The sequence below is a fragment of the Microplitis mediator genome, chromosome 6, assembly GCF_029852145.1.
Source record: "Microplitis mediator isolate UGA2020A chromosome 6, iyMicMedi2.1, whole genome shotgun sequence".
In the NCBI taxonomy this organism is placed as follows: domain Eukaryota; kingdom Metazoa; phylum Arthropoda; class Insecta; order Hymenoptera; family Braconidae; genus Microplitis; species Microplitis mediator.
Genome location: NC_079974.1, coordinates 451491 through 464408, shown reverse-complemented (window position 1 = coordinate 464408; position 12918 = coordinate 451491). Strand labels below are relative to the sequence as shown.

At 36.1% G+C, this 12918-nt stretch overlaps 1 protein-coding gene across 1 annotated transcript in view; it reads right to left on the bottom strand.

Moving 5' to 3' along the window:
* Positions 1 to 2423: 2423 nt before the first annotated feature.
* The window catches only part of LOC130669985 (uncharacterized), a 36648-nt gene continuing 26153 nt past the window's right edge, over positions 2424 to 12918 (bottom strand). The window contains exons 2-3 of the mRNA XM_057473153.1: positions 12231 to 12394; positions 2424 to 3386 (exon numbers count right to left, since the gene is read on the bottom strand). Coding sequence (XP_057329136.1) covers positions 3009 to 3386; positions 12231 to 12394 — 542 coding nt within the window. The 3' untranslated portion in view covers positions 2424 to 3008. The remainder of the gene's footprint in view (positions 3387 to 12230; positions 12395 to 12918) is intronic.

The window sequence follows — 12918 nt, the reverse complement described above, 5'->3', positions numbered from 1 at the left end:
TGCAAATGATTATAATCTTAATCGTCGATTAATTTATTCTTTATTCAGAAGATGGTCGATACTAATATCACTTTCATTAGTGCTGTAAACTTACTAATAAGATTTCATGGTAAGACAAATATGGTAACCGTTCCTATAGTACGTTTATGAAATATCAACCTATAACGTTATGGTAATAATTACTGGGAAAAATGGAATATACGCCCATAATTTCTGGAAAAGTTTCCACAACTATAGAAACGATTCCTATAATTATTATGGTAGTTTCCATATCGTACCGTAACTGAATTATGGTAATGATTACCATACTTATGGATATAGTTCCCATAATTATATAGAAATAGATCCTATATTCGCACTGTAACGGTTATTAGGTACGTGTAGGAATAAGCCCTATACATCATGGTAATCGTTTCCATAATATTATGGTAATTGTTCCTATATTACTATAGTAATCGTTCCCATACAATGATAGTAAGCATTACTATATATAATGGTAATTATTGCCATATACGGTAATGGTAATTATAGCAATATACGGTAATGGTTTATGATAATCATTACCATAATATATGTTATCCAATATCATAATATATAATAACGAATATCATCATAGTATGGCAACGGTTACCATAATAGTATGAGAACTATTTTTATAATGGCATAGTAACTATTCTCATATCGTATAGAAACGAAAACTACACGGAAAAAAATCATCGGTGGCAGCTACCGATTATTTTTTTCCGTGTATATAGATGAGAATGGTTACCATAATTTGTATTGGCGCCATTCTTATAATCAATTAAAAAAAAAAACCTGTTATCCTACAGTATGCACGGAGAGGAAAATATTGTCAGAATGACTATCCAATGTATCTTCAAATGACGAATCGTGAGAATAACGATTCTTATACCTTATTTAAGAATACTCATGTTTTAATTTAATAATCTATAGTATCGTTAAATTAAAAATATGCATTTAGGTTAGGATGAGTATTCATTTATTTAATCTAAAAATACGACAAATAGCTTTTGTAAACATATGTAGTTTCATTGATATAAGTATCTGTGGAAAAATCACTTCGGCCCGATCTGAGCTTGCCTAATTAAGGCAAGCTTAATTCGTATCTTATCAGATCTTCATCAGGCAAAACGAACATTGGCATGCCGAAAAAATTCCAGATTCGATTTCGATCACGGAACTCGGTGGCATTGCCGAAGGACGGCATACTATTGAAATTCCTGACTGGTAGGTAACAATGATAATCTGAAGTTTGCCGAAGTTTGGTATGCCAAAGTCAGACAAAACTAGGAACGTCTGTGGCAAGGCCGCACTCAGGCCTAACATTGGAATTCCTGACTGGTAGGTAGCAATGGTAACTATACTATATATATCCTGACTGGAATTCCAGTGCGGCATGCCCAAATACCGATTCGGGACGAATGAGGCTTTCCGAAATACGACAAGCCTAATTTGAACCTTGTCCGGTCCTTGTAAGGAAAGTCGAAACTCGATATACCAACACTTTTTCAAACTTGGTTGTTATTAGGAGTTTTCGGTTGGGCGTAAGTTCAATGTATCCTTGAAATTTCTGACTAAAATGCAATAAGGATGACCAAATGCTCACCAAAACTAGGTACATCAAATTTGGCTGTTATTTTATTACCGTATAAATACATTCCAATACCAATTTTTAAATATAGTGAAACCTAAACCTACAATTATCCTTCTCAATAAGACAATTTATAGATAAATTGAGAAAAACATAGATAGCCCGAACTGGTTCGATTACACTGCCTAAGAAGGAAACCAAACTAGGCAGGGCCTCGCAACTGCGTTCCTTTCGGGATCTCGACTTAGTTTGGTTGCCTTATTTGGCGCAAGTCTGAAATTCGGCATGCCTTATTTGGGCCTGATCACTGCCTAACTCAAATTTCTAGTCGGAATGTTTTGCCAGCGTGAGGATCCGTACAGCTAAATTGGCGATATGTTGCGTCGTTCTCGGTTGCCGGTTCCCTAAATACAGAGTTTGCACAATAGTCATGTCAGAGATTCATAAAATGCCTAAAATAAGGATACGGATCGTCATTTTGACGATCGACTGTGAGGAAATTCTATATAGCTGAATTGGCTATACGGCTTATTTGTAAGTAAGTTGAGAATACAGTGTATAGCTAGAATAGCGATACGTATACTCACTCTAACAATAATTTTCTCTCCATGTGGGAATAATTCCCATAATATATTATAATTGTTACCGTAAGTTTCTTTCCGTGTACTCGAAATACTAATGATCATAAAAAATTACTTAACACTAATAAATTTTCAATAGTATTCATTAGTTTTTTTCCGTAAGGGATGCGTCAATAAATTAGTACTTTATTTTTTTTTTAATATTTTTATATTGATAATTTATTATAGGAACTTGTCGCAATATATTAGATTTTTTTTTATAATAATCACAATTTTCATATTTGTTTCTATCTTACATTACACAATTATTATTTACAATTTTTATTTTAAATATTTTTATAATACATAAGCAAAATACGTATAAGTATGTATGTATAATAATATATATTTATAATAAGTAATTATTTGGACACTCGATAAAATAAGGTATCGAACTAATTTCAATTGGTTGTTTGTACGTAAAGCAAAAGTTCTCATTATGTTGTTTTCAGTAGAGACAAATTGATCAAAATTAAAGCGATGGATTGAAAAAAAATTTGTGTGAATGATCTGAGAAATGAAAAATTTTATGTTTGTAATGAAGATATTTTTTACTCTATAGTTTATAAATATGTAATAGTATTTTTAAAATAATTGATGATTACTTTAAATAATGAATAATTTATCATTGAAAAATGATTTATTTGTGACAAATAATACAGATACTAACTTAATTATTTAAAATTATAAATTCGTCTAGTGACAGACAAACTACGAACTAAGTATATTTACAGGTAAAATTATAATTACGAATTTTATAAAACAAATCAAAAGATTCAAACAACGTAAGGCCTGTAAAGAGGTTCACGGAGCTCGCTAAGAAGTCTTGGATGATTGTCGTGTGAATTACCACGAGTTTCATCAGACTGTGATCCGATGGCAGGATTAACTGCTGCTGAATTTGAAGCAGTTGAACTGGCACTCGAGGTAGCACCAACTTCACTATTAATATTACTGCTACCTGCAGATTCACGTTCCGTTAACGAATTTGTTCGTCCGGCACTCCCAGTTGTTGTTGTTGTTGTCGTTGTTGTTGTTGCTACTGGTGCTGTTGACGATGTCCCTGAATCATCGGATTTTACAGTACGTGCTTCTTGTTGTGCTTTTTTGCTTCGTTTCCATTTCATTCGTCGATTTTGAAACCAAATTTTTACCTGCAAGACATAAAATTTTATTTAAATAACTAAAATTTTCATTGTGTCATAAGAAATGTCTTCAGTATTTCCGTATTTTATTGACAAAAAATTATACTTTTCATTATATAAATATTAATACAAATAAAGAATATAATTGATTTGCAGCATATCCAAATTTTTTTGAGAATACCCAATTTGGCCTGAACATGAAGAGAAAAATTCGAGACAATTGAAAATTTGTTTTACTTTATTTAGTGAAAAGTAAAAAATTTAACGTAGGGGAGGGTGGGGCAGAGCGGCCCCCCTGAAATTTTGATCAAAAAAAAATTTTTTTTTTTTCGACTAATTACTATAAATCCGATATGTTTGCGCATTTTTACCCCTACGCATGACATTTGGGGCAAAATGGACAAGCCCAAAATTTTGAAAAAGTGATTTTTTCATATTATTATTGTCAAATTGAAAAAAAATTATTATAATTCCACATTTCTAGCCCTACGCATAACACCTGGGGCAAAATGGACCAGCCGAAACTTCCGAAAAAATTATTTTTTCATATTTTTCGGCCGTTTCTATATGTAAGAGGCAAATTTGGTCACTAAAAATTTATAAAAATTAAATTTTTTTTTTTAGTTGATAAATTTTTGAAATAAAGTAAAATTATAGAATTGATTTTTTTTTTTATTAAATAACAATTAGTAATTAAGGTAATCGAGAGTGAACGATTTTTTACGCTTTAAAAAATTTTTTTCGAGTAATATAAGACCAAAAATAGTTGTCAAGAGAAAGAAATACATTCTTAATGTATTTCTTTCTCTAAAAAAATTTTTTTTATCACTTTTTGAAGAGGGGCCGCGCTGCCCCACAAAAAAAAAAAAATTTTTCAGAATTTTGGCAAAATGTCCATAAATTTGTTCGAAATAGGACAAAAGTAAAGTGATCTTATGGTTGAAAGCCACAAAAAATAATAATTGGCTTAGGGGGGCCGCTCTGCCCCACCCTCCCCTATATCAGATTCAAATAGTGCATCTTTTCCAACGTCACGTTTTGTTTGACCTTCTCTAATATATAACGTAAATGAGAAACAATCGCGTTCGATTTGTGTAATTAGCCAGACGGAAACTACGAAGACTTTAAACATAACGCCTACAAAAAGTTAATCGATATACATTAGTATTTCTTTTAATCCCTTATAATCATTTGAATATCGTTTAGCTGAAAGTAGTATTAATGGTATTTGAATTACACTGATAAAAAAAAACTAATATTGCTCAGAATTTTCTTAACTCGCAAATAATTTTTAATTAATTTACTTCATTAGCTATAAATTACTACTTGACTTCTAAAAGGACGTAACCTACATTTAGATTATTTTACAAGAGACACAGAAAATTGTTCAAAAGTATATGTGCAGAGATGAGATAAATGGGTTTATTTAATTAAATTTGATTTATTATTATAAATTATTATTATTATTATTATTATTATTATTATTATTATTTCTTTTTAGTTAAATGCTCAGGGGGTTATCCCCGGTAGTCCGACTCTACCGAGGGCCTCAGCTGAGCGCCAAATCGTAACTGCTGCGATGCATCATCAACAAGATGATCAGCATGCGCAGCAGGCCAAGTTTCGTTGCCTTAGGAGACGGAGGGACCCGAGAATAACAGCCTTTTGCATCCGCGATGCCAGAAACTCAACTTGCGCTGAACAAGTTGGTATTCTAGCTAGTGCAGACACAAACGACTGTTTCATCCCTCCTAGGACGCCAACAATGAGGACGACAAGTTTGACACGGTAACCTGGGTAAAGTTTGCCAATTTCGAACAGGAGATCCTGATATATCTCGTGTTTGTGCTCTTCTTTAACCGTAATGTTATACTCAGCAGGAGCTGAAAACTCAATGACATAAATGTCACGAGCGGTTTTATCGAAGAGCACAATATCAGGTTTATTATGGTCGATTTTCCGCGTTGTTGCGAATGGCACGTTCCAATAAATGCGGCAACGGTCATTCTCAACAACTTGCGGAATATCTCCTGGCAGATAAGGCAGCACTGGTGTTTTATCGATACCGTGCGTATGTCTGAGGTGGTAGTAAAGTACTCGCAGAGCAGCATTATGACGCTGAATGTATGCACTTCTTGCCAGCACAGGACATGCTGATAAGAGATGCATAAGCGTCTCAGGATGTTGCTTACACACCCTACACGATGTGTCGGGTAGCTGCATCTGGAGTACTTTCGCACGGTATTCGAGGGTATTGATTACACCATCTTGGCAGGCAAAAATATATCCTTCGGTCTCGGACATCAGGCCAGCTGACTTAAGGAAGGAAAACGTCAGCTGGGTGGACAAGCCATGTTCACGCACGTGTTTAAAGAACACGCTGTGCATGGACTTGTCCATGTGTGTACTGAGCAGTTTTTGCTGCTCAGCATTCCTGACGACACTCTTAAATTCCTCCTTAGAGAGTTCAATAAGAGGGTTTACTCTTCCGAGACCGAGGGATTTTGCCGCGTACTTTGCTGCCTTATATAAGAACGCTCCCTTCTGCAGATTCTCATGACTATGAACAATCTGCATAAGGAAGTCGTTCTCGTCTGCTGTGAAATTGACAACTTCGTATGTTAGACCCAAAACTAAACGATCGTGTAGACACTCCAAGCTCTGTAGACCTCTCCCTCCGATGTGCCGGGAAAGGTATAATCTGGTGACTGAGGATTTAGGGTGCATGCTCCGATTGATATTCATGACTTTGCGTGTCTTGATATCGAGATCTCTAAGCTCTTTTCGGGTCCATTTAAGGACACCGAAAGAGTAGAGTAGTACTGGGACAGCAAGCATGTTAGTTGCAGAGACTTTGTTTTTCCCGGAAAGTTCTGATGACCAGATTTTCCGGAGTCTCCGCCCATACTCGCTGCAGAGAGTCGTTTTGATTTTCGAGACATCCTGCATAGGACTCCCGTCAATCCCTAGATATTTGTACGACTCTCCGGCGTCAAGATGGTCAATGACGCTCCCATCTACTAACTCGATATCTTCGCGCAAATCAGAGCACTTACCCCTCACCAGATTAACGACCGCGCACTTGTCCAACCCAAAAGCCATGCCGACATCCCGTGTATATTCCCCTACAATGTTTAAGGCTGTCTGAAGGTGTTCCTCATCAGGAGCATATACCTTCAGATCATCCATGTAGAGTAAGTGGGTGATCGAATATTTCCGATCAGTTGGTGGGCCCACTGAGTATCCACGGGTACGGCGTAGCGCAACAGATATCGGCAGCAGTGAGATGCAAAACAGCAGAGGGCTTAGGGAATCTCCCTGGAAGACACCTCGCTTGTACTGTACAACTTCGGTCACACGTTTGTCGTTGCCACATGATATGTGGAACCGTGTTCGCCAAAGTTGCATCGTACGCTGTATGCATCCCACTGTATCGCGATTGACCCCAAGGCATTTGAGCAAAAAGAGAATGAGCTCGTGAGATGTTGAGTCGAATGCCTTACGGTAGTCAATCCAGGCCATTGACAGGTTGCGCTGATAGTAGACTGCGTCTTGAATGACACAACGATCTACTAACAGATTCTCTTTGCAACCTGACAAGCCTCTTTTACTGCCACGTTGTTCGTATATCTGCTGCCATACAGGATCTATCTCCTGTAGAATGCGATTATTCAAGATTTTTGTGAAAATCTTATAAACTGCATTCAAACAGGTGATAGGCCTGTAGTTCTTCGGGTCGGACAAGTCACCTTTTTTAGGGATGAGCACGGTTCGCCCTTCTACAAGCCAGCACGGGATAGGTTCGTTGCCTCTGATAAACGCTGTAAATATCCGGGCCAGATGGCTGTGGGTAGAAGTAAGTTTCTTCCACCAAAACAAGTTAATGCCATCCGGACCCGGAGCAGCCCAGTTCTTACCATTATTCAGAGCCAAACGAACCTCTTCCACGCTGACTTCAGGGCTCTCTTCACCAGCATTGTCGTTTCGGTGGTGGCGACAAAATGCCTCGAAGTCGTTGAGAGCTGGAGTGTCACGATTCACGTGCGGTTGATCACCATACAACTCGGACCAAAAAGCTTCTACTCGCTCGATAGATGGGGGATCGCCAGAAACAGATGTCTTAGGTGTCAGAAAGCGTGAAGGACTCAACCGAAACAAAGAGTTATCGGTAAGCCGCTTCAGCTTTTTCTCTAGTGACTTTTTAGCAGTCACCAGAGCCCGCAACCTGTTCAGGGAACCTTCTTTGATGTTAAGAAGATTCTCCTTATTCAGTGTGTGATGTTGATATCGTAGTCCCGCCGCAATACGGCGGACTTTAGGCGTAAACGCTTTACGAGCATTTACGAACTCAATCACACACTGAATGCGGGAGACATGTTTCCGGAGATCATCAATCTTCAGTGAAAGCTGCCCAATGCGGCCTCTCATCTTAGCCTCAGGAGAAGAAGTATTATTTCTTGCCGGAGGTAAGAGTGAGGAAGCAGCATCATAGACAGCTTGATTGATGGTGAGTAGAGTAGAATCCTCCTGAATCCGAGTTGATAGCTCGTGGTTTTCCGTGTCAAGTAGATGTTTTGGGTAGTGTATCTTTTTAGAGATACATACTTGTCGTCTTTCAAAATCATTGTCGGCGTCTTCGGAAGAACGGCGTCTCTCCTGATGTAGCTGTGCTGGAAAAGACAGACGGTGAGATACTCGTCTGTTATTTAACAGTGATCGTCGTGTTCGCCGGAGATGAGAGGCATAATCACGCAGATGTTGTTGTGAAAAATGGCTATGGTTAGGGTGCATATCGCTCCAGAGAGCATGCATCCTAGCCATGTAACCTCTCCGCTCCGGTTCACTGTTATTATAGCACATCAGGAGGTCGACTCGTAATTCCTCCGTCCACCTAAATGCAGTCCGTTGTTCGCCAGGGTCGTCATCATTCGGAATCTCGGTGCTCCGCCCAGCTAGTGGGTAGCCCTCATCCGAGAAGGGCCGGTTGTGGGGAGCACTTCTGTGTTCAGGATTATCTTGAACTCAGTTTACTTCACATTGGGGAGTTAACCCAATGCGAAGGTTGTTGTGCGCTTAGTAGGTCAGTAGATGGAGGGCTGACCTATCTAGCCCACGGTGCGCCACGGAGTAATCAAAATCTCCGCTGGCCGCACAACATGCACCGTGGGCATTATTATTATTATTATTATTATTATTATTATTATTATTATTATTATTATTATTATTATTATTATTATTATTATTATTATTATTATAATTATTATTAAACCATTTAAATGTAGTGGAAACCTAAAACATGTAAGCCTTCTCTATAAGACAATTTATAGATAAATTGAGAAAAATATAGATAGCCCGAACTGGGAATCGAACCCAGACCATGTCGGTACCCCGCCGAGTGCTCTTTATATAATATGATAATATAATTATTATTAACAGTTAGATTTAATTTTTATAGCACAAAATTTCAGAAATTTATAGATTTCGAGCTCTTAGAACTAAGGCTACGGTATTTTCAATTTATCGAAGCCATCCATGTAAAAAATAGTTCAACATGTCGAACAGGACTCATCACATTTAAAGAAAATCTAGAGAAAATTTATAAAAAACCAGGGCTTGCTATTGTCCGAGAAAATCTGAAAATAATTTATAGAAAAACAGGAATCGTTAATTTCCGAGAAAATCTAGAGAAAATCTACACGCAGAGAATTTTTGAGTAAAAATTACTCATAAAGTTTGGAACTACAAGGACATCTAGCCAATAACTAAATTTTGACTATGTTGCTAGTTGAAACTGCACTTGATTTACATGCTATCGAGTAGTGTATTTTATGAGAAAAATAAATTTTTTTCATTTTTCTTGCACTGTAAAAAATCCGGAGTGAATCCGGATTGAAATTGAATCCGAATTCACTCCGCCACTCGGAGTTCCGGAGTTTAAAAAAAAATCACTCCGCATGCGGAGTGAATAGGGAGTTTTTTTTTAGTGGAGTGATCTCGGAGTGATGCGGATTTTATTTCACTCCCAATTCACTCCGATCCGGAGTTTTAACATTTAAATTAATTTATATTAAATTGTTAAACAGCGTGTGTGTGCGAGTGCGAGTGCTTGTGTGTGCGCGTGTGAGTGTACAAATGTGTGCGTGTGTGTGTTCGGGTGTGTGCGTTTATGCGAATGTGTTCGTGTGTAAGTTCGGGTGTGTGCGTTTATGCGAATGTGTTCGTGTGTGTTTTCGGGTGTGTGCGTGTGTCTGATCGGGTGTGTGCGTTTGTGCGAATGTGTTCGTGTGTGTGTTTGGGTGTGAGCAAATGTGTGCGTGCGTGTGTTCAGGTGTGTGCGTATGTGTGTTCGGGTGTGCGCGTGTGTGTGTTCGGGTGTGTGTGCGTGTGTGTGTGCGTATCCGTTGATCAGTACTGTAATACGCGTATTTTTATTTCGATTTTACTTAGTGGAGTTATATTTTATTAATAAAATTTTTAAAACTCCCCTCCGGAGTGAAATTCACTCCGAGGGGATTGAATAATTAAAAATTCATTCACTCCGCATTCACTCCGGATTTAATCCGCATTCACTCCGCGAATTTTTCACAGTGTGGTACTTGAATTTGATTTTTTTATGTTTGAAAAAAAATCCCGAATATACTCGAAAATCCAAAAATTTTATACCATAATAATACCGATTATTTATTTAATTAATATAAAAGAAGTATTCCCTACACTATTCTTTTTATCACACACGAATTTTAAGTTAATGTGATTGTTTTTAATATTTCAAGTGTTTGTTTAAATTTCAGTGAAACAAATAGCTTACAAGATACAACGAGATTTCGACAGTCTCACATTTGTATTCGCACCGTAAGCCACATGAGTAGTGGAAAGAGAGTCATAAAATATCTTTGTATAAATATATATGTATAAAGTAAGGGAACTCGATTTTTCGCCCTCACTTTACGCGAGAGTACCATGTAAATCTCTCGGACAACATATCATACGCCAGCAGCAGCAGGATTCAGCCAACAAGCCAATCTCATTCCACCACGTCGTCTCTACCCTCATGTGCCACGTTCTCGACTCCTCTCATATTATACCACCCTTCCTCCTTTTGAGATCTTTTTTTTTCTTTTTTCTATTTTCATGCTCACACGAATACGAATACGAATACGAACACGAATGGGAAACCTGTAACTCTAAGAGTTACTCTTATACGTAAAATTGTGTCGCTTACAAATTGTAAATTGTTACGTCAAACAATTTAAGCATTCTAAATCGTTATTTTTTTTCTTTTATTATTTATTCACTTTTATCAGTATTTATATACTTTTTTTTTCACTACACTTGTTTTTTTATTTTTTATTTTATTTCTCTATTTGTGCTTTTGCATCGCTATAACACGGAGACAGAATCGGTAAATTATCGAAACAAATCAGAGTCTGAGCCCTCCATAAATCAGACTTTCACGAGAATCGCGTGTTTGCCGAGCCATCTGTCAGGGAATGGGCAATGCTTTCGAGTTACGTTTAAGTTGGCAGTATGCCGGTGATTTTCAGTAAAGGAATGAAATGAAATGCAATGGGATTAGTCTTGTTGAGTGCTTTTATCTATATCAACATTTTTATTATTCATAAAAAAAAAATAGTTTTTTAAGAGAATTTTTTAATATTAACAAATAAATTATTATTACCATGAAACTTAAATTTCTAATGGATAAATCCAATTATTACGATGCATTGTAGAAAAATCGAAAATGAATTTGAAATCAATTCATATCTTGATTTACTCCGTCGCTCGGACTGTCGGAGGTAAAAAAATGCTTCGCGCAAAGAGTTTTTATCAACAGAATGATTTCAGAGTGAGAGTGAATTTTATTTTAATCCGCTTCCACTCTGATTACGGAGTTTCAATTTTAAAATGAATTTATATTTAATAAAATATTTTTTTTTTATAAAATAATAAATGAATGATTTATGTGAGTATTAATCATTTTTACTCGGCGATTTTTTTTTTTCACAGAAAAAAAATTCAACTTGAATCGCGAATTTTTTTTTCAAAATTCAATTCTTAATTTACGTCATTGTGTTTTCTTAATTCGAAAAACTGTATGCTTGCATCGAAATTAGAATCTCAGTTGAAGAAAATTTATTCTCTAATCAAAAAATATAATGATTTGAACGCATTGTTTTATTCTTTGACCAATAGCGTCATATTCCCGTCCCAAGTATTTCATTCACTTGGTTTGAGATACTAGCGACTTGATTCAATTTCTTTTTTAAATTAAAAAAATGACGTAACGGTTACTCAATATTTTGACATTTGAATGGATCTTTTAAAAAATATTGACGTTAGACGGGATCGAACTCGCGTCCTTTGGATTAGAAGTCTTGTCTCCTAGCGACTAGGCTGACGTACGTTCGAGATACTAGAGCTTAAATTTGAACTATAAATATTATGACAACGACATAGAGGTCTCTTTATTCTCGATGGTTTGAACAATCAAATGAAGGTATTTAAAAACCAAGAGACTGATTTTCTTGAACTGAGTCCTCACCGCTTTTGGCCTAAGTCAGCAATACAGTTGGAACAAGAATTCGAGATATTTTGAACGAAAGTTTTTTTTTCTAATTAAACAAAATGATACTCGAGTCAAGAATTTAAATTTATCAATCGAAGAACTTTTCGCTCGAATCAAGAAACCGATTTTAAGAACAACAGTATTCTTGAATCAAAAAAATTCATTTTCTTAATACACTTTCATTGTTCTTGGATCAAGTAAATTCTTCTTGATTCAAATTAGCTTTTTTTCTGTGCAATCAAAAATCGAGGAACAAAAAAATTAATTACAAATAAGTAATAAAATACCTGAGTTTCAGTTAACATTAGCGAAGTTGCAACTTCAAATCTTTTAGGTCTGCTTAGATATTTATTTTGTCGAAATTGTTTTTCCAGTTCGAGTAATTGCTGTGACGTAAATGCCGTTCTGGGTCGTCTTGTTTTACCCAAAAGTGCATGTTGAGCTGCACAACCTGTAAAAAACACAATTATTTTTAGTATTAATATTCTATATCAATCATTAAATTTTTTGTGGCTTTTAAAATAATTTCATACTTTCAGTAAAAAAATCATTGCATTAATCAACAAAAAAAAATTAGTCTCTGTAAATTTTATTGAACATTAATTTTTTATCAAATAAACTTGTATTGAAAGCAAGATCATCCAATAAAAATCAGCCAATGCTAATGTAATTATACGACGACATAAATCCCAGTGGATTTGTTTGGGCAATGGGGGGAGATATGATTCGAATTTGGAGAGAGATAAAAAGCAATGAGATAGGGGAAGAAGTGTAACCAAGGGTAAAAACGTCCGTGGTGTACCGCCCTTCCAATTAGCTCTGCCAATGAGTCTAGGTTGAAACGGACAGGAGTGATCAGCCACCGATTCGATCCATGATATACACCAACCCTCTTACAATTTTTATTCCATCCAACGATTAATAAAATTAATTTATTTATTTTCTATATATATATATTTTTATTTCATCTTATAT